The sequence below is a fragment of the Sapajus apella genome, unplaced genomic scaffold (assembly GCF_009761245.1).
Source record: "Sapajus apella isolate SASKATOON/1434 unplaced genomic scaffold, GSC_monkey_1.0 scaffold16, whole genome shotgun sequence".
Lineage (NCBI taxonomy): Eukaryota > Metazoa > Chordata > Mammalia > Primates > Cebidae > Sapajus > Sapajus apella.
The window spans coordinates 10,553,651-10,576,606 of NW_022436956.1; the positions used below are offsets into that span (position 1 = coordinate 10,553,651).

The 22,956-nt window shown below is 38.5% G+C and overlaps 1 protein-coding gene across 7 annotated transcripts in view; it reads left to right on the forward strand.

The window, feature by feature from the left end:
• MSANTD2 (Myb/SANT DNA binding domain containing 2) overlaps window positions 1-22,956 on the forward strand; it is a 35,350-nt gene that overhangs the window by 6,369 nt on the left and 6,025 nt on the right. The window contains exons 2-4 of one of the 7 annotated variants that reach the window (XR_004270825.1): window positions 16,754-16,843; window positions 20,894-21,149; window positions 22,834-22,898. Coding sequence is in view for 6 of the 7 variants with exons in the window: in XM_032285078.1 (XP_032140969.1) it covers window positions 20,894-21,149; window positions 22,834-22,894 (317 nt within the window). In the remaining variant the exon portion in view is untranslated. Of the gene's footprint in view, window positions 1-14,961; window positions 20,144-20,893; window positions 21,150-22,833; window positions 22,899-22,956 lie in introns of those variants that run through there. The other 6 variants (XM_032285080.1, XM_032285081.1, XM_032285078.1 and 3 more) reach the window with 6 other exon arrangements.

Genomic DNA, 22,956 nt, shown 5'->3' on the forward strand with positions numbered 1-22,956 from the left:
GGGCATGGTGGCTCATGCCTGTAATTCCAACACTTTGGGAGGCTGAGGCGGGCAGATGGCCTGAGCTCAGGAGTTGGAGACCAGCTTAGACAACATGGTGAAACCCTGTCTCTACCAAAAATACAAAAAATTAGCCAGGCGTGGTAGCACACACTTGTAGTTACAGCTCCTCAGGAGGCTGAAGTGGAAGAATCGCTTGAATCTGGGAGGCGGAGGTTGCAATGAGCCGAGATTGTGCCACTGAACTTCAGGCTGGGTGACAGAGTGAGACCCTGTCCCTAAATAAATAAGTACATAAAAATTAAAGAGTCCTCTGCCCAGCAAACAAAATGATTGATTTTCTAGGGACATTGCTTAGATTTATTCATCAGTAATTGTCATTATCTTTAGAACAAATTTTGTACTGTAACAGGAAAGTCACCGTATAGTGTATTTGGTCTTTCATTTTAGCAATTGCAATTATTTGTTTGTAAGAACCAGCAGGGCAAAGATAACAAACTTGGAGCAAAAAGATACCATTGTCCCTGATAAGCATTTTAACAGACTCTGCCCATCTCTAAGGACTTCTCTTTGGTGTTTGCAGATAAGACGTTTCTTCTACCTTCTCATTGAAAGATTTCTGAGAAATAAGATAAGCCACTCACATAGTTCATAAGAAAGATTTAGATTTGTTTCTGTTATTTTTTATATATTTAATCTCTGTTGTTACCATCCCAACGTTACCTGAAATCTTGTGCCTTCCAGTTTGCTTGTTAGTTTGTGAATTTGACAGAGGCTTCAAAGAATAGACCATCTTTTACTACCAATCATATACGTACATTTAGGTTTTCAGTTTTGGAAGGAAAGGCGCTAACAAACACATGTTAAAACTGTAAATGAGTAGGTTTCTGGGTTTATTTTCTGGCATTTTTGGAAATACACTGAAGGGTGGAGTTAAATATTCAGGCTACTTCATTAAGAGGATATGTAAAAGGAAAAATAATTTAGAAAGCATATAGTGCAAACAGTACTGTTCCATAAAATTTTGCGATGATGGAAATGTTCTCTGTCTACCTCAGTTCAGTGTGATAGCCACTGGTCCCATGTGGCTGTTCAGCCCTTTAAATGTGTGGCATTGTGCTTGAGAAACATAATTTTAAATTATATTTAACTAATTTAGTTTTAAGTTATAAATACCCATATGTGGCTAGTGGCTACCATATTGAACAGTATCAAGGTAAAAAGTTGTTATTCACATTGTGAAATTCATCTTTATAAAGATTCTCATGGCCACCTACTCAAACCTCTAGGGGGAGCTCAAAGTTCCTTCTTGACCTTTCTGTCACTTTACTCCTGTGGAGGAGGAACCTTGATCAAAGTCAAGAAGAATGGCCTGCCATTCCTGGAGGTGGTGCCAGGAATAAGACTATTATAACTTCAGCACACTGGGGCAAACAGTGCATATCGTAGGTTCAACTAGGACGCCCTGTCCAATAGAACTTACTGTGATGATAAAAGTGTTATGAATTTGCACTGTCCAGTATGGCATTACTAGCCACAGGTGGCTGTTGAGGACTTCAAATGTGGCTAGCGTGACTGCAAAGTTGAATTTTTAATTTTACCTAATTTACATTTAAATAGCCACCTGTGGCTAGTGACTGTTTTATTGGCCCAAACAGCTTCTGAATAATGGGTGTTCAAGCTTTTTGCTTGTGTACTCTCAAAAGAGTTTGAAATACATATATCCTCTCAAAGATTTTTAAGCTTACATAAAAATTTTTCATCATGTGTTTGGAAATTTATAGGAAGTTGATGTAGAAAAGGTTAAGTCTAGTATGAGATGAATATGATGAGAATTGGCGATAAAATGTAATGAATAACAAACTTAATCTGAAAAATACACATAAAATTATGATTTGTGGGTTTTATCAAATGTCTCTTGAAAATTTTGGTGTTTAGTAAATATTTAAGTTACATATAAAAGAAACAATATCACTAGCCTTTATTGCTTTGGTTATTCTAAATTCAGGGGCCAGGATTGATACCTTAAACAATATACAGGAGAGGGGGAATGATAGGAATTCCTAAGGTTTCAAGTTCCCTCCATCAATTGTTAAAGGAAGTTACCCTAGTTAAAGACTGCTGCTTTAGAACTCAGCATCTTTTTGATGTCTTTCTTGCCTGTTGTAGTGGTGCTGGGCTCTTGAATTCCATTGCCATTAGAAAGCCAGAGGGAAACAGGGACAGGTTACAGGGGAAAAGTGTGGAACTTAACTCTTGGCTAAAGTTCAGGGGATTTAGATACTTTGCTCATTCCCTGTCATCAGACTCAACTGACAGATTCATCACAAGATTTCTTTAAATACTAAGGTCTGAAATAAGGTCTGAATTTTTTCGTTATTCATCAACAAATACTTGAGTGCCTACTGAAGTACGTATGAGAAATATGGCAGTATAACATTACCTTCAAGATGTCCACCTTCTAATAAAGGATTCAGATTGCTAAAGACCCGATTACAATATTGTGAACAAGATCTTGTGTGTCATGTTAATGTTACGCTCATGGTGCTACAGAAGCACACACATCTGAGGCTTTCAAAAGGTGGATTGTGGAGGTGAAGGTGGACTCCAAGGTAGATGAGTAGTTGATGTAAAAGCTCAGAGGCAGCATAACCTAGAAATAGTGCAAACTGCAAATACAGTGAGAGATATTTACCCAAGAATGCAAAACTGGAAGCATCCAAACAGTGACATAGTTTCAAAAATCTTTAAGTGTTCAGCTGTTTAAAAAGTCATGCTTTTTAATTGAAGAACAATTTGCCAGTAGTGCATGACATTTGTGAAAGAGTGATGTAAGAGCTGTAAATAATGCCTAGATGGTATCATAACCATGTAAAAGGTTGGAGCCAGGAGTTTAGGGATGACATTATAGTGGGCATACCAATTCTAGGTCACTTATATGTTGTGATGAGTAACAACTTTTTCATGGCGTTGAATTGCAGCTGTGCAAATATCCATTATGTATCTCATTTCTTAATTTGTATACTGGAAAGAAAAACCAAAGCAGTACATCATTTTTGGCCACAACTCACAGGAAGCAGAAATATATTTTACCCTAGGACCTAGTAGTCACATAACATATATGTATAACTGAAACAAATTTCCCAAAACCAGTGATTATGACCAACATTTACCATGTGACATGCAGTATTCAAAGTGCTTTGTAAATGTTAACTTAATCCACGTAATGACACTATACTTAACTACATGTAACTCTGAAATGTTCTGTTCTAGTTGAAGGCAGACACTCCAGCTGTAGAGCCTCTTTCATAACAGTATACACATGTGAATGCACCTAACAATACCTGCCCTGGCAGGGCACCTTTCTCTGCCCCCGATTCTCCCACATTCTCCTCCTCCTTCCCAGTACTTGTCAGCATTGGCTTCCCTTTTTACCCCAGTCCCTGTGGTACCTCTCATCTTTCTTCTTCCCAAGCCATAGTCTTGGCTGTCGCCAGAAATGCCCTTACCAAGCACTGATGCAAAGAAAGTCTGGAAGGATGGGAGCTGCCGGTCCCACTGGTATTGGGCAGCAGGCTTACTCCCTGGGCAGCTCAGGGTCACGTTGGCCCCCACACGAGGCACACCCAGGAGACGGCAGGACGGAGGAGCTGGAGGAACTGGGGAAGGGGAGACTGATGAAAACCACACCAGGAGACCCACTGATCCTTTCCCTCTGCCCCGCACCCTTCTGTCACTTCATTTGTCCCTCCCCTAACTCTTGCCCTCAGCCATTTAGGAGAGAGACCTGCCAGACCTCCCTGTGGGGGTGGGGAGGAGTCCGCAAATCTGTGCTTCTCACTCACCCAGTACACTGAGTTCTAAGGTTTTGATGCTGTGGCCCCTACTGGTGCCTTCTTTGTCTTGCACATTCACAGAACAGCTGTAGGAGCCAGAGTCTTTCTCCTGGAGACCCTCCAGCCTCAGGGACACATTCTGGGAGGGCATAGAGTAGACCAGGGATACTCCACGTTTGCTTGTTGTGACCCCATTGATGTAGGCCAACACCTGGTGTGGGGCATAACACATCCCTGTTACTACTTCATGTATATACTGTACCGCAGGCTCAGCCAGTCTCCCTCCCCCAACTGTCATTTTCCAAATGCCCCTCACGTGTACCCATTCTTCTAACCTGAACCAGCTCCCCATTCACCTTTTGTCCCTAGCCTCCTCTCACTGCCCCTGGGTCCTCTTCACCAGAACAGTTCACGTCTTTGCTCCTTACACATTATCTCTTTAGCTCCCACTTGTGATGTTTAAAAAGGTAGTCACAACTTGCTAAAATTAATTGTACAACCCACTAATGGGGCATAACCTACAGTTAGATAAAAGAGGACTAGAAGATAATAAGTGAGATTGAGATTTTTTCATTCATTGTTTTCTTTTAGACTTAAGATATCAAAACTCCAGAAACATCATTTATTTGCAACAGCTCTTGTCCCAGATATCATGGTGAAATGTGTTATATTATGTAGTTTTAGATAGCTTGAGCTTAGGGTTTGAGATAAAGGGTGAAGAGGGGGAGTGGGAAGTAGTAAGAAATGAGACTGGAGACATAAACAAGAGGTCAGGGGATGTGCTAAGGAGTTTGGACTTTATTCTGATCATCAAAGGATTTTGCCAGACAGTTCCATTGTTAGTCTTAAATTTTAGAACAGTCAGTGGCTGTAATGTGGAGAATAGAAAGGGTAAGTCTGGAAGCACAAAAGATCATTTAGAAGCTTCTTGCAGCAAGCTAGATGGAAGGTGCAATAAAGCAGTGGTAATGAAGATGGGGACACAGGGATAAATTTCATATACATCAAAACCAAGGGGGTGTTCAAAGAATATGGACATTTTAATTTCCAGGATTTGTTAGATTCTAACCTGTGAGACAACTCACTGTCTACTTCCCTACCAACTCACACAGAGGATTCTTGGCTGTAGTCATCAAAGACCATAATAGTATTTCATAGCTTAAGTTTTTAGGCTTGATTTCTAAGAGCCCAAGGAAAGCCAATTAAAACACCAAATGAGGACAGTCCTGTCTGTCTTACCTCTAGCATGTACTCTCTACAGACTCTTCAATTCTGCTTCCCGGTCTTCAAAAGTGATTATCCTGCTTTATCAGAGAGTAAGAACTAAAATTCAGATCTAATATTTGAAGTGTTAAGTGTCATGTAGATAGATACCTGGACGTGTGCTCCTTTGTTAAGGTAGTACAGCAGTTTCTTTCTATGGAAAATTATATCTTTGTAATGTTAAGAAAACAAATGAAATAAAAGAGGAGGAAAAACTGAATTTCAAAAACAACAGACCAGTACTCTAAAGAACTTTTTAAAACAATTAACTGTTAGGATTGCAGTTATCATTAGATATTTTTTAATTCTATTTCTGTTGTGGGGTTATTCCACTGTGTTCTGCGTGCTATTAATATTTACCATTGCAGAAGCTTCATTCAGTATTGAAAATTAATGCCTAGTGGATCTGTGCCTCCTATGCATATGTTATAAATTATCTGGAGTTCCTCTCCCTTCCAGTTGTAAATAATTGAAGGATGTCTGCTATGAGAAAAGGAATGCATTTAAATCTGTATTATTCTCAACTATATTTAGTTGAGAAAAGTCCTTAAAAGCCAATGGTAAATACTTTTTTTTTCTTGGCACTAATCAAGTGAGTGTTACCTTTTCACTTAGTAGGATGTGTTGTTACTAGTTAGTAAAATACAAACCTGTGTTTATTCTTAGGTATTTTAGAAACAGCAGCCATCATTTTATTTTATATTGTATACTTGGCTGTATTCATACATTATATATTTTGGGCTATCAAATATTCAATATAAATACAGTACCGGAAGTTGTTTACTTAGATATGCTTTCTAGTTGCATTTTCTCAGCCTATGTAAGACTACTTTGTTGTAATAGCCTTTGAAATTTATAGTACTGTCTCTCTACTATCTTACTTTATTCAAATAAACTAATTATGTTTGTAATTGATAATTAATAAAATCAGAATAAAAGTTCATATCTACCCAAAACTGCTTTTATTATTTTTTTTAATTTGCAAATACTTTTCTCTAAAGGGAAATAGCTGGTTTATAATTTAGAGAGAATAGGATAGGTTAAAAAGTACTTCAACCTAATATTTGGTATCTCCACTACCTGTACCCCATCTTAAGGGATATTCCATTCATTCATTCAACAAAAACCACGCCCCTTTTACATGTTGGGTGTTGATTTAGGCTCTGGGAATACCTCAATGAACAAAGCTGACAAAAAACACCCTGCCTTCAAAGAGTTTACATTCTGTTAGAAAACGTGATATTTAAAACATGTATTATGCACCTTAACACAATTAGGGAAAAAGACCCTCAAATATTATATTCCTTGATAAATCCTTGAAGTTGAGCTCTATACTTTTCATTATGCTTATGAAATAGAAATTCATTTGCCATTGTTTTATTAAGAATGATTTACATGATTTTATATAATTCCTTTATCTTATATATATCCGGTTGTCATTGAGGTTTGTACCACCAAGCAGGAAAGTGCTATATTCTTATTCATTCAGCCATCAGTTCGTGAGCATTTGCTCTTGTGCCAGGCATTTCGTGGAGCCCTAAAGAGTCAGTCTTAAGCAAAACCAGGAGATATCCCTTCTCTGTTGTACGATTAGGAAACATGGTTAATAGTTGGGCCTTGAGCAATCAGAGTTTGTCCAATTTTAGAACGGTATAAAATAATTACATTTTCCTTATATAAGTAATATAAGCACACTATACAATTAAGAGGAAAAATTTTCACTTCCTCACTGCAGTGTAACCATATATCCATGAAGCCTTTTGATATTTTTCAAGAAATGGTAGTGGTAAGTCTGATTTTAATTCCAGTAAATTTCTGTGCACCGAAAAAGGAATGAAAGATCTCCATGCTTTTTGTTTTGTCGAACTCCAAGAATATATATGGGTTATTCACATTTATTATTTCTATTCATGCTAAGTTTTGCCTGCCTTCTGCTTCTTGTAGAGAGGTTGCCCAGTGAGTGAGGTCTAATCCTCACTCTGTGTGAGTAATTAGGATTCCTTTTTCCCCATTGATTTATATGTCAGTGTGTTAGTCACCACATTCTTGCCAAGACTATAAATCTTTAAAGATGATTAATTAATTGGCTTTTTTTTTTTTTTTTCCTGAGACGGGGTCTTGCTCTGTTGCCCAGGCTGGTGTGCAGTGGTGTGATCACGGCTTACTGCAGCCTCAACCTCCCCAGGCTCAGGCGATCCTTGCACCTAAGTCTCCCAGTAGCTGGGCCTATAGCCATGCGACACCAAGCCCAGCTAATTGTTGTACTTTTTGTAGAGGTGGGGTTTTGCCATGTTGCCCAGGCTGGTCTCTAACTTGTGGGCTTAGACAATCTGCCCACCTTGGCCTCCAAAAGTGCTGGGAGCCACTGCCCCTGGCACTAATTGGCTTTTATCTTTAAAAGAACTGAGCAAAAAAGTAAAAGAAGCTATGACAGTATAGCCAGGTGTTTCTGAAACTCAAATAATGTATGGGCAAAAAGATATTTGTTTGCATAGGTACTCCTAGGTATGAACTCCTTTTACCTGTAGAGTTCACATGTTATTAAACACAAACAGTTGTTTGAAATACTTTGAATAAAATGAAAAATCAAAAAAGTCTTTGAGACCCGCCTGTCCAATATGGTGAGACCCCATCTCTACTAAAAATGCAAAAATTAGCCAGGCCTGGTGGTGTGCTCCTGTAGTCCCAGCTACTCAAGAGGCTGAGGCAGAATAATCACTTGAACCCAGGAGGTGGAGGTTGCAGTGAGCAGAGATCATGCCACTGCACTTCAGCCTGGGCAGCAGAAGAAAAAAAAAGAAAAGTTGGCATTCCTTTAATGATGCTTAGATGATGTGGTTTAGCTGAAGCTTGCTTTTCTCAATATGACTCTGACACTAATTGCTAGGGTAAGGTTCTTATGAGTATGTTACTCCTACATGTTATTCCTATCCATGTTGCGCCTCGTGATACCACACTTTGCTGCCCTACTTTACTTGAACTAACCTTAATTCATAAGGCCTTTGGTCCTCATATGCTGTGACTGTATCATTTTTGCAACAGTTATAATAATCCAACATTTACTGAGTGCAAGCAATCAGGCAGACAGCTGTAAATGTTTTTTTTTTTTTTTTTTTAAATTTAATGCTCAAAAATTAAAAAAAAAATCATACAAAAGCAAATCTATGATGGAGGTACTGTTACCAGCCCCACCATATAGATGAAGAAATTAAGGCACAGAGAGATTAATTTATCACAAAGCTTCCATGTGGGTGGCACTAAACTAAGCAGTCTTTCTCTGGAACCCATGCTCTTCTTAACCACTTGCTTATATCACCTCCTTCTGAATCAGCTCATCTTTATTAAATTTTGAAAACTGAAGTCATGTTTTTGGCAATAATGTGATTATCAACAGTCATAAATGCAATACCAGAATCTTATAGTAACAATCAGATGGACAGCATTATGCTGATATTTCTTGTCATTGAAATGAAAACAAGAATTTTTTAAAATTCTTGCAGATAATTGGTGGTTTCTTAAGATGAAAACCACAGGAGATTTGGAAGTCCTAAGGAAGAATTTATAATAGGTATTGAAACATAGTACAGACTTAATTGTAGAAGATTGATTGAGTCATTCATTCAAGACTTCACATGAATGATGGTATTTATTGAATGACCAACTCCTCCAGAAAGAAGTAAGTTTGAATTATAGGAGGAGAAACATTTACAACGTAGAATTACTTTTTGACAGTAAAAGCAGGTAAGGATGTGGCTTATCAGAGGAGACTATGGAATGTCCACTACCCTTATGCCTGCCATTGTTTACCTAACGTGTAAATGGTTCGGGTACATCTTAGAGATAGATGATGGGGATGAGGTGGACTGTTTTTTAATATATGATATACCAAACAAAACATATTGGCATATTGAGAAAGCTAAAAGTAGAATCAGAAAATAAAACAGGGAATGCCAGCTTGGTATGGTGGTACACTCCTGTAGTCCCAGCTACTCAGGAGGCTGAGGCAGGGAGATTGCTTGAGCCCCTGAGTTCAAGGATGTTGTGCATAATGATTGTCCCTGTGAATAGTCACTGCACTCCAGCCTGGGCAACATAGATCCTATATTTAAAAAAAAAGAAAAGAAATCAGGATTTAGACAAATAGCAGTAACCTAGGTAAATATGTTTACTTAAACTAAATATTAAAATGAGCTATGAGCTTCTTGGCAACTGTGGCAAAAAAAAAAAAAAAAAAAAGAAAAAAAGAAAAATACAGTGACTTGCCAGAATTTTCAATGTCTTTTGAAGAGAAATATACTAGGTCTTAGTTTTGAAACCGAAGATGAAGTTACATTAAAGACACTGATCGTGACTTTGGGTAAGCTCGTAACCATTATCTGTCTCATTAATAATTTTCTTGTCTGTAAAAGAGGGGTGAACCGTATATCTCTTCATATACATGTGATGTACTACCCAGATCCCTCTCCCAGGAATGAGATGCTCGTGCCCGCAAGCTGCCTGTAATGCTGACTGCTGATGGCTTCTGGTTGATTTCCTCAGAATTTAATTCTGCCCAAGGGAATTGTATCACTCGAGGTGAGGCTCCCCACTCTCTGGTGGCAGCCTGAATCCAGTGACCGGTCAGTGCTGAAATACAAATGTCCAGCCTCCTTGCCTCATTTTGGTATAATTCTGAAGGATAACCTGAGTTCCATACCTCATTTTAGGATTAGCAGAGACTGCTGTTCCAAGTATGTCTTACTTTAACTTCTTTCTGTGCCCAGCCCTGGTTCTCAGTCTGTCACGTGTGGTTTCGAGGAGCCTTCTCCAGCATACCTGCACAGTCTTCTCAGACCCTGTTTCCTGGGGCACTCTTTTAACATTATTGTTAAGTAGGAATGATAACGTAAATTGCTTAGCCCAAATCTCAGCACACAGTCGGCACTCAGGAAGTGGTAGCTATGATTTACCTTCATTATATGGCACATTGAACCGTGTAAGGAAAATGTTTGGTTTTTGTAGAAGGTACGGAGATATTTTTTCATATGGCTGTTTCTCTTAGCAATCTTCGTAAAGCTAAGAATAGAATATAAACATTCCACCAAATTAGCTATAAAAACAGTTTTGATTGCCTGAATTTCTTTCTAACAATTTCCTAAATAAGTTCAGGTCACCTAGGACAGTTACTGGTAATAAAACATGCTTATTTTCAGGTTTTTCTTAGAAAGAATATATGTCAGAATATGAAGATGTGTTCTTTTCATGCATTGATGACCTGTAGTTTACACTGTGTAAATGTGAAAAATATATACTTTTTGAATGTTTACATTTTCACAAGTAAATGAATCTGGATTTAATGTTTGTAACCAGATGTCTTGGCAGAAGATTTCAGATGACCTTAATTTTTTTGTGTGGTTTTATCTGCATGCCAGGATTCTTTTTCTCATAATCAAATGTGTAAAATTTACTAATGGAAACATCTCTATTATAGGTTATCTTTGCACTATAGATGGTAGTTTTTAGTAAGAAAATAACTACGGAACTGAGAGAATCACATGGTCAACAGATGAAAGGAGTAAAGTGCCTACTGCTTCAGGGCAAGCCTGTTCTGCACAGTCTCCCTTTTAAACGTTGGTCTCATGAATGGGAACACCTTCGTATTTGGGAAGCAATACAGTGTTGTAATGGTAAAGCTGTGTGCGGATTTTTGAGGTGATGGGGTGTTCTTAATTTTTAGACATGGTTGTCTATGGAATAATTGGTTCGTAGTGGAAAGCGTTTGGGAGTCCATTAAAGAAGACTGGTTCTCCCCTGCCCTGCCAGATATATTTTAGATAATTTTCTTGAATGAGTTTTAGATACCAAATACGAATAAACGGTAGTATCATTTTTAGTGTATCTGAATACCTCTGAGATAGTGCCCTAAGGTGTGAAGTACTGAGAAGAAGATTCAAAGCGCTGCTGACGTAGTAACTTCAGAGGTGGTATAGGAGGTCAAATGAAAATAACCTCTAATGTTAGTCGGTTCTTTGCCAACAACTGATTTTTTTTTCCCTTTCAGGTGAGGAGAAAGTTCTAGACAAATAGCGTTATCTGCTATCTTTGGTAACTAGCTACCTATTGCTGCTTATATATTGAAATAGTTCAGTATACCCTACTTTTTTGACCTGTATTGTTCTAAATAGAAAAGCACTTAAGAATTCCATGTTTTGAAGGATTCTTGTACCCTAAAGAAGCCCTATACATGAACATGCATGCTAGGTGTGACTTAATTATTAAGTATTACTGCTCATCTGAGATAATTGTATGAGTGTCCATGAGAAGCACACATAGCATAGGGTCAGAAGCTTTATGGTTACATGAATTTAGTTCCTTGAGCCATGGGAAAATGTTTGTTTTTAGCAGTTAGTATTGTCCTCCTTGAGGGTTTTTTTCTTAGTAATCTGAATGGGCACAACCCTCAGCTGCTAGCATGAAAGAACCTAGAAAACTTACAACCTGATATTCACTGACAATCAAAATTTCCTGAATTTTATGTTGTTTTGTTTAAAATTTGTTTTTACTTTATTTTTTAATTTTTATTTTTACTTTTTGAGACAGAGTCTCACTCTGTCACCCAGGCTAGAGTGCAGTGGTGCAGTCTCACCTCAGTGCGTTCCCCGCCTCCTGAGTTCAAGCAATTCTCATGCCCCAGCCTCTGAGTAGCTGGGACTACAGGTGTGCATCACCGTGCTTGGCTAATATTTGTATTTTTAGTAGAGACAGAGTTTCTCGATGTTGGTCAGGCTAGTCTGGAACTCCTGGCCTCAGGCGATCTGCCTGCCTTAGCCTCCCAGAGTGCTGGGATTATAGGCTTGAGCCACCACACCTGGCCTTGAATTATTAATATATATTCTGTGCAAGAATCTTCTCTCATGGAGACAGTACTGACCAGTTATAAACACAAATTGAGTCTTTAATAGCCAGATTCAGAATGAAGTGCAAGCTGATAGGATTCAGTCCTGAACAGTTCCCCACAGAGACTGAGGCTCCAGAGAGGTAAGATCTCTTTGTTTTTGGTGGTCATTCTGTTTGACCCTGTTAAAATCAGGAAACAATTGAGTCTTTCTGCCTTCCCGTCTTTGGTAGAACTACCTTATATTCTTGAATATTTCATTCACTTGTTTACTCTGTAAAGCATAAGAAATAAAATTTGGACAGGGCGGCAGAGCTCTCTTTGGCATGTGGCCTGCCTGCCCAAAGAAAGCTGTAACAACAAGAATGACAGATATTTTAAAAATAACCTTGCCCAGCTATTTTCAGAAAGTTTCAGGAGCCCTGCCTACCAAGATTCATTGATTTTATAATTTGTTTTAGTTAAACAATAAATTTTCTGATGTTCTTTGCTAAGAAAAATTTTATCCTCGTGCTAGTGATTTACTGCTTTAAAATTAGCTTAATTTATGTATTGAATAAATATATTTTTTGAATAAGCCTCATGTGATAGGCACTGCTCTAGACTTGGGGAATAGAAACAACCAACGTAGATAAAATCCCTACCTCATGGAGCTTACAATCTACTGAAATAACTTTCTTAGGAAACATTAAAGTTTCTTAAGTGGCATTTGATAATTTTCATATGCCAAACTCCTCTTAAAGGAATACTTATTTATCTTTGGGCCTTAGTTCCTCATTTGTTAAGTGAAGAAGGTGAACTAGATGATCTCTAAGGTTCTTTTCCATTCAGAACTTGTATGTTTTTTATTTTTATTTTTTCTAGAGATAGGAGTCTCACTCTGTTGCCCAGGCTGGAATGCAGTGGTGTGATCATGGCTCAATGCAACCTCTACCTGCTGAGCTCCAGGGACATTCCTGCCTCAGCCTCCCCAGTAGCTGGACTGCAGGTGCACTCTACCATACCCAGACTTTTTTTTTTTTTTTTTAAGTAGAGAAGAGGTCTTGCAGTATTCTGTATTGAACAGGCTAGTCCTGAACTCCTGGCCTTGAAGGGTCCTCTAGCCTTGGCCTCCCGGAGTGCTAGAATTATAGACATGAGCCATTGTGTCTGGCCCCATAACGTTTTAGAAGTTGGAGCCTGGTTTGCAATTAGGACCTTAGGCAGTTCCACCCACCCTTAGTGGATCAGTATATTATAAAAAGTGTTATAGGCCAGGTACAGTGGCTCGCGCCTGTAATCCAGCACTTTGGGAAGCTGAGGCGGGCAGATCACGAGGTCAAGAGATCGAGACCATCCTGGCCAATATGGTAAAACCCCGTCTCTACTAGAAATACATAAAGTAACTGGGCATGGTGGTGTGCACCTGTAGTCCCAGCTAGTTGGGAGGCTGAGGCAGGAGAATCGCTTGAGGCGAAGCTTGCAGTGAGCCAAGATTGAGCCACTGCACTCCAGCCTGGTGACAGAGTGAGATTCCGTCTCAAAAAAAAAAAAAAAGTGTTATAAAGAGACATTTGCCAAGATAGTGATATGAATAGGTGATAAAGAGTATCAAATGCTGCAGGGAAGTCAAATGAGTTAAGGACAAAGTTCAAGGACTGTTTTTAGTTATTAAGAAGACATTGGCCGGGCACGGTGGCTCACACCTGTAATCCCAGCACTTTGGGAGGTCGAGGTGGGAGGATCACCTGAGGTCAGGAGTTCGAGACCAGCCTGGCCAACTAGTGAAACCCCGTCTCTACTAAAAAGACAAAAATTAGCCAGGCATGGTAGTGGGTGCCTGTAGTCCCAGCTACTCTGGAGGCTGAGGTGGGAGAATCACTGGAACCTGGGAGGTGGAGGTTGCAGTGAGCTGAGATTGTACCACTGCACTCAAGCCTAGGCAACAGAGCGACACTCTGTCTCAAAAAAGAAGAAGACGTTAATAATCACAATAGAAACAGTTTTAATAGAGTCATAGATTAGATCGTGATCCCTTTGGGTTAAGGATTGAATGATTATAGGCATTGCCTATTCCTGTGAGACCCTTTGGTCATTAGGCAGTGTTAAAGCTGAAAGATATGAGAGCTTAAGAGCGTATCAAGACTTACTTTTCTGTACTTGTTTCTGGATGTGTGTTTTTCTGTTTTAGGTTGTTACTTGACACAATTTGTCTGGCATCTATATTGATAAGTCAATCAGATATGAATGATCAAGTACTGTGTGATGCAGTTGGAACAGATAATCAGCATAACTAATGAAATATTTAATATTGCTTAATTATCACTTCAGAAAAAGATTTCTTGCCTAGCAGATAGAAGGAAGTGCTATATTTTTTATTTCTTCTTTTTTTTTTTTTTTTAAGGATGGAATCTCACTCTGTTGCTCAGGCTGGAGTGCAGTGGCGAGGTCTTAGCTCACTGCAACTTCCACCTTCCAGGTTCAAGCGATTCTCCTACTTCAGCCTTCCCGAGTAGCTGGGATTACAGGCACCTGCCACCACACTTGACTAATTTTTGTATTTTTAGTAAAGATGGGGTTTCACCATGTTGGCCAGGCTAGTCTCAAACTCCTGACCTCGTGATCCACCCACCTCAGCCTCCCAAAGTGCTGAGATTACAGACATGAGCCACCACACCTGGCCAAGAAGTGCTATATTTTTGTGAAGAGTAAAGTAATATCCTTATATGCTTTTACTTTTTTTTTTTTTGAGAGAGAGCTTCGCTCTTATTGTCCAGGCTGGAGTGCAATGGCACGATCTTGGCTCACTGCAACCTCTACCTCCCGGGTTCAAATGATTCTCCTGCCTTAGCCTCCCGAATACCTGGGATTACAGGTGCCTGCCACCACACCTGGCTAATTTTTGTCTTTTTAGTAAAGATGGGCTTTTACCATGTTGGCCAGGGCGGTCTCAAGCTCCTGACATCAGGTGATCCTCCCACCTCGGCCTTCGAAAGTGCTGGGATTATAGGTGTGAGTCACTGCACCCGGCCCTTGTATGCTTTTACTGACAGAAATTATTTCTTTCAAGAAATGGGAATTTGGCTAATTTACCTCTTAAAGGAAATACTAATGCTTCTTTGTCTAAATGAGCAGGATAGTAAGTGAACTGGTAATTGTACTTACATTAGTTGTTCTAATCTTTAGAATCTCCTGGAAAACTTAAGATACAAGTTTACCTTATATTAGGGTTTCAAACTAATATATGTTGTGTTTTATGAAGAAAAGAACTACATAATGTAAAGCAGAATTTTTTTAACAAGAGGTTCTTGTATGGGATCTTTAATGAGTCCATATACTCCCTTGAAATTGTATGGAACAGGTTGTGTATGTGTGCATTTTTCTGAGGAGTGGATCCATGACTCAGAAAGGTTAAGAACATCTGCCCTGCAAAGGAAAAGCAAAAGATTTAAGAATAAAAATGTTTTGTACTTGCCAAAACTTGCTCTGTAGCATTAAGTGTGAAACGAGTTTGCTACATTTTTCTTTCTTGGTTTTACTTTGTTGGGGTGTTTTTGTTTGGTTGGTTTTAAAGGATTTAGGGGATTGGCAAATCAATTTGTCAGATATCAATGAACAGAAAACCTAAGAAAAAACGTAGCAAAAGTTCTGCTAGCCCCACATGGATTTTGCCTTAGGTAATTTCCTAATCCTTAGTTACAGCTCTGTGTCAAAAGATGTATTTAGAAATTTATACTAGATTCTTAACCCCTTTTTTACTGTGTGCAGAAATTCTTTTTATGTATGCTATGTAAGGTATTTTCTTTCTTACTTTTATGCTCACAGTAACAAAATATAGCTAAAGAAGTTAAAGATTTTCTTAAAGATATTAAATGGTGGTGTTTTGTTGCCTCAATTAACTAAGAGCAACTGTTTTTAACAGTTACAATGGCAGTAACTTTAAAGGAATAAGAAAGATCTATTTCCCAAAGACCTTTGTTGCTTCACAATACACATCTCCTTTAGTCTGAGGTATCATTTTAAACAATTTTATAAGAAAATCAGTCACTGGAAATTTACTCCCAGTATAATTTCCTCATCTCTTGTGGAGCATAATATGTGATTTTTAAGGCCTTATTTGTGAATAAGTGTGTTCTTTAATCATTTGAGTAAAAGGAATCTTAAATTTATCATGTGTACTTGGCAGTGGATTAAGATGACCGTGTAATCCATTTCTAGTGTGGCCAGCTTGACAACTACATTTGAAAATCTGTTTCACTGCCTGTTTTTTCTTGTAACATTGTTTCCTGCTATTATAACTAAGCTGTCCTCCCTGCAGATTGACTTTATTTTTCATCTGACATCTTAGACTGATCAAGCCATTGTTTTCTAAACAACACATTTATGTAGCTGTTATGCCTTATTTCTGTTCCTCCTCATTATAATGCTCTGTTCCATGTATGGTCAGTTAGCTAGAACAGTGGTTTTTGTCCTGGTGATTATTTTATGATTGTATGAAATGGGGCAAACTTTGAGAAAATTATTAAGCCAGTACTGGAATTGGCTGGCATATGCCTTTATGATTTATTTAGTTTTCTACTTTGCCCTACCGTGGAAGAATTTAATTCTTCCCATTTCCTGAGAGTCAAAGGATTGGAGGACACTGAAGCAAAATAAACCTTAATCTCACCCCAAAAGTAGCTTAGATAATGTCAGGAAGGGCTTTGATGAAACCACTGTCCCTGCTTATAGATCTTATTTTCCAAGCCTTTCATTATTTTATTTGCCCTTTTCTGAACTCTACAATTTCCCTCTCTTGTAGCTGGTTCGATGCCCAGAACTGAATGCTGTGCTCCAGCTGTGGCCTCACCGGTGCTGAATAGAGAGGAAGAGCCACCTTCATAGCTTACATGTGATTCCTCTGCTTATACAACCCAATACTGGATTTACTTACTTTGGCAAGATAGCTGCATTGTGCACTGTATTTAATGTTACGTGTACTGTAACCCTGGGTCTTTCTCTGCATTGCTGCCGTTAAACCCCCAATCCTGCCAATCTAAAACTCCTGCCTTTGTTTACCTTCCCCCTCCCCCATAGACTCCCCATACATTCATCCACAATGAATGTCATCTTTTTATTCTCTCATTTCCTTTTACTGTAATCTTAAACTTTGGCAAAACTTTCACTCTGTCCTATAAATTGTCAGTTGTCAGCCATCTTATTTTTCTTCCTGCTTTGGTAATGGGACATCTTTCAGGTCTTTTCTCTGGTTCTTTTGCCTTTGTAGTCATTAAGCACTTGTCATGGTGGATTTAATAAGCATTCCCTTGCCATTTCTTCCAAATCAAATACCCATGAACTCCTCTGGGTTGACCACCAATCAAGTTGTTACCTATGCTTTAGTTCTTCAATCCAGGGTTTCTTGATTCCTGACCTATATCCCTACATCTTCAATCAGGATACAGTATTCTCTCACAACTCTTCCTCCAGGGAGGAGACAAAAGCATCATGTCAGTTTACTGGGGAGCTTTCCAATAGTAAGGAAAATTATAATCCTTAATTGTAAAGGGAATAGTTTTTAATAATTTTAAGCAAATTTCTGCCCCCACCCCAGACCTTAATTTTTAGAAACTATTAAGCTTAATTTATTACAGATTTCTAGGATGAGTAAAGTAAAGGAAAAAGGAAGGGAAGCAAGATTTTTGTGTTGAATAAGACATGGTTCTCCAAAAAAGCCATATCGAGGTTCTTGTTGGATTTGAGAGCTGTCTGAAATGGGAACTGGGGCTTCGTTTTTCTGAGCATTATTGTAATCTCAGCTCTAGAGTAGATTTTTAAGTTGGTTTATGTAGGACTGTTAACACACAGTCTTAATTACATGCTTTGGCTAATTTAGAGTGTGGAAAGTGTAACCTATTTTGCTTTATTATGAGTGATAATTGGAAGTTCTCCATGGTTCCTTTTTATTCATCTCTAAACTCCCTCAAGTTTAACTACATCCCATTGTTTGTTACAATAGCAGTCAAGCCGAAGTTTAAGTTCTTATTCTCTTTTTCTTAATTGATGTGTTCTATTTAAACAGCGTCTCCTTGGATCTGTGGTCTTTACTGAACCCAGAAGTTACCTCTTAAGTGCATTTATATCTTGAGAGAGTTAAAATTAGTTGTGAAATCTTTTTTAACATGATTTCAATACATCAAATTCCTATCATGGATTTAGAAGCTACCTAACATCTTTCCTTCAGGCCCTGATAGATATTTTACATGCTAGCATGTTGCACTATTCAAGTGTATTACAAAAGTACACTACAAACTAAGAGGTGGCAATATCTGTTAGTGTCTTTGATAAATTACAAAATGTATCACGTTTCTTTCGGATGTATGACCATTAGATATTGCTAGTTTCCTTATTCACAATTACATAAGCCAAGTGAAGTATAAGCTCAATTTGGTGGTTCCAAAGAAAGTAAGAGTCTTTTCTGTGGTTTCCTACCGTGTCTCTTGCCAGAGATTGGTGCCTTTGCTTATGCTTGTTTTCCTTCCGGATGAGTATGGTACCTTTCTTCAAAGGAATGTTAGTTTTATTCCCTGACTTCTGAAATAACCCTCAGAACAGAGCCAGCTGGGCTCTTGTGTGTGCTGAATGCTTTTCTCTGGGCAGTCAGTAAGTAGTGAGCAGTGGCATGGTTTCCTTCTCCATTTATGGCCTTGGAAGGGTGAAAGGGACATGGTTGGGACTCTCCATTTACGGTCCTTGGAGGAGTTGAAAAGAGTGGTTGGGGTGTTCTTGGAGGCAGAAAGTAGACATTGTGAGATAAAAATAAATTGGCAAGGGATGTTTGCAATTCAAATTCCAATCCCTGCAAGGAGGGCAGAGGGCACTGGGAAAGGGGGAGTGTGTAGAAAGTCAAATGAGCTCTGCTGCAGACATTTGTCTCCTTCCACTGGAAGGTTTGCCCATGACACATTTCCCAAGTTCGTATTTCTGGTTTGTTCTAGAAAGTTTTGTCTTATGTAATTGTGACTATCTCTTACAAAGAGAAAGAAGAAACACTTTTAAAAAGAGTGTATTGTTGGAAACTCCAGTTCTCTAAGGTATCATTTGAGGCTCCAGAAGCGATCTCAAGAAAGGAAGAATGAGGCAGGTGCTTGTCCAGGGCCTAGGCTGGCTGGCTTAGGGTTGGAGACTCTTAATTGTTGCTCTGTTTTTGTGTGAGGAAGATCATCACACATGTCATGCTTTTATTATCCTTTTACCCATCTAGATTTCTGGCTTCGGGGACAGATTTTTACAGTATCTGAAAGAGTGTCTTATAGATTGTCAACTGTGATTTAAAGATAATGAACTTCCTGGCCGGGTGCAGTGGCTCACACCTGTAATCCCAGCACTTTGGGAGGCCAAGGCGGGTGGATCACTTGAGTTCAGGAGACCAGCCTGACCAACATGGAGAAACCCTGTCTCTACTAAAAATACAAAATTAGCCGGGCATGGTGGCACATGCCTGTAATCCCAGCTACTCAGGAGGCTGAGGCAGGAGAATCGTTTGAACCCAGGAGGCGGAGCTTGTGGTGAGCCGAGGTCGCGCTGTTGCACTCCAACTTGGGCAACAAGAGCGAAACTCCGTCTCAAAATAAAAATAAATAAAGATACTGAACTTCCATGGAAGCGTTATAAAGATTATTAAGAGTTGTTTTAGTTCGGTGAGAATAGTTAACATATTGGCTTATGGAGAGCAATCTCACATTTAGGAGAAATTTATAGTCTGGCAGTGCCTATAAATTAAGTCTGAGGTGAACTTTTGCACAGTTGAGTTAGAAAGTATTTGGTAACCACCCGGGAAAAGGGATATTATTTCAAGAACATTCTCAGTAAAAGTAAAGTAGAAGGGAGATTAGAAGGAACAAAGGGAGACAGAGGTGGGATAGAGACTGGATGCAACTAAACTAAATTTGGAAGCTGGGACTAAGCCTTTGATTTATCTTTTGAAATCCCGTGTAAGATAGCATAAGATGTACCATTAAACTCAGGAAACTGGGTTAATAATCAGAAATATGTGTTAGAAATAAAGACCATGGGAAAAGATGGAAGGGTTGTACAAGATAATAAAATTATTTAGGTTTTATCTGTGGACTTGCCTAATGATATTTATTTGCTGTGTGCTACATGGCAGAAAAAGAAGTGAAATGACACCCCTCTGCCCTGTCCTTCCCCCCAACAAGAAATCATTGGCTTCATTTGTTGGCTTGTTTAGCTGGCAGCTTGAATTGGTAGAATAGACTAATTGATTGTCTAGTTTTAGACGTAGGTATTAGTGTACTGTTTCTTGATCCTTGATGTTTGAGACCTGGAATTTGTAGCATTATTGATTTGACCTCTGTTTTGAATTTTAGCAGCTTCCATAAAGACTGAGTTAGTAAGGAATACAGACTATGTAAGTAATATGTTTTACTAGCTAATTTGTTTAGGCAATTATTTTTACCCTGTATTCATTACCTCTTAATCAAGAGTAAGGCAGGTATTCTTTGCTTTGGGAAATTCTTCTTTCTGTCCTCCTTCCCTCACTTTTTCCAAATTCTGGGCACAACAGCAACTCTCTCTCTTCTGTGGCAGGTGTGCATCCTATTGGCTGGCTGGTATTTCTTGTTTCCCCCCCCTTATTCTTTTTAAATGGGGGTGGGGGTTTAAAAATTTGTGTATGGGGTACATGCAATAATGTTGTAATGTTTCTTGTTGTTTAATGGATAATTAATTGCAAAATAATTGTTTTAATTATAACATGTTTGAGTAAATGCTAAATTAGTATTTTTTTCTAATATAATAATGAATTTGAAATCTAGCATTCCTGTAACAATGTGTCTATGTTTGTCTGTCTGTGTCTGTCTAATAGTAATTAATATCTGTGGTCCGTACCTGGAAGAGGAAGTACAGCTTTAAAGGAATAACAAAAGACTTTGTGTCTTAGACCCTTCGCAGGTGTTACAGTCGGGTGAAAGAACATGGTGTTGGGAAAAGAAAGAGCAGTTACACATTTGAACAGTTGGAACAGGTGTTTGGTCAGGGAGGATGGGATGCTCAGCCCTGCCAGCCTGTACTTATTAACAGTAGTGGCTTGTACCAGGAGCTGGAGTCAGATGGCAGCACTATGGAGGACTATTCACAGGAGGACTGGGGAAACCACAGTCAGGATCTCCATGGCTATCCAACAGATCAGGAATTGGGTAAGAAAGCCAACATACTTGATACTTATGTTTGTGTGTATTTATGTACCTTTATATATATGTACCAGTACTTATTATCTGTAAATATTTTTGGTGCTGTTTCTATAGTGGTCAGCACAAGGCATAAAGGACATCTCTGCCTTGTATGTCTTTTATGCATTTCCATGCCCCAGTCTAATATGGGCATCCTTGATTTAGCCTTAAACTGCCAACTAGTGCTTGAGGTTGTTCATTTGACAAGTTGATTATCAACAAGATTCCCAAAAACACAGAAGAATTTCTAATTCTGACCTATACAAGGACACTCAGTGACAGGTAGCATCCTATGCAAAATATTCTGTACCCTCTAGTTCTGAGATGACTGCTAAGATAATGACTCTTGGCCCAACTGCTGTAGATGTAGCTATGTTAGGAATTCCTTCCTTCATCCCAAATACATTTTTCTTTCTGTTTATGATTTGGAAAAGATCTTCTCCCAGACTTGAGTCTGAACAAAAAATGAGGGGAAGCTTCCATTTACCTTGAAAAGGGCTGATATTTGAACTGTGTGATCATATTCCTTCACACTTCTTAAGGGACCCCATCCCAACAGTAACTGGAGTGATTTATACAGTCATAGGTATTAACTGGAGGATTTATACAGTCATAGGTATTAAAAATGGAAATAAAATTCCTGACCATCAAATCTAAACTTGTGGGGTCTAATTAAGAGTGTACATGTCATTGTGGGTTTGTTCTGTTTCTTTTTGCATTACGTGCTCCAATTTTGATTTTCATATTGATTTCATAATTTGGAGATACTGATCAGTCAGCCATTGCACATTAACAGCAGGTTGTGTAATGAGAGCTTGCTTGGAAGGAAGTGTTCTTGCTTCCAGCTCTTGGTACTTAGGTAGCCCCCAAGGAAGTATAAGTAGGATTGGCATTATAAACATGCTCCCAGACCTTTAGATAAAAGTTCATGGGCTCTGTTTTTTACCAAATTTGTGATGATAGAAAAATGTTAATTCAAAAGAAAAAGGACTAAATGCTAATATGTTTCTTAGCAATGTTGTTTTAAAAATATTTCTCAAATACTGGAAGAGAGTGAGTGAAAGAAGAAAGAGGTTATAAAACTAAGACTAATGACATATAAAAGACGGACTTAAAGATTAGAAGAATAAAAGGGGTAGATGGTAGGCGATCACTACCGATTAATTTCAAAGGAGAAATAAGGTCTAAATTACTTTGGCATTCCGTAACACTGGTTTTGCTGTAGAGAGTTAAGTCACTCAAACCTTTAGGAAAAAAGCAGTATGCAGAATATGTTGATCCTGATATTGGGGGAATAATTGCTTTGTAAAACCTACATAGAAAATCTAAATAGAACAGAATTATTTTTATTCTTGTCCTTTTAAAATCATGTCTGCAGTGAAATTAAGCTTTAAGCTCCTAGCTAGAAATCCACTGGTGACCTTGAAGAATTTCATACTTGTAGAGCTGGTTTCTGACCTTGCATATAAATGTATGCATCTCATTATATAAGAGTTACATTTATACATCTGACATAGGACAGTGTTTGACACTAGAGTAAAAGCCTGGTCTTGGAAAATATGGAATAATCAGTAAACATAGCTACCTATCTACATATGTGCATGCCATTGCTTAGGAAAATATAACTTGTTTCAAAATCTTTGCTTTTCAGATGAAATACCTATCACAAAGAGAACATTAAAAATAAAACAAGAGTCTTCTGAAGAAGCACAGTAAGTAGATGCTTCACCTTTCCAGAAAGTGTGTCTGCCTAAGTTTAATGACCATTGGGAGG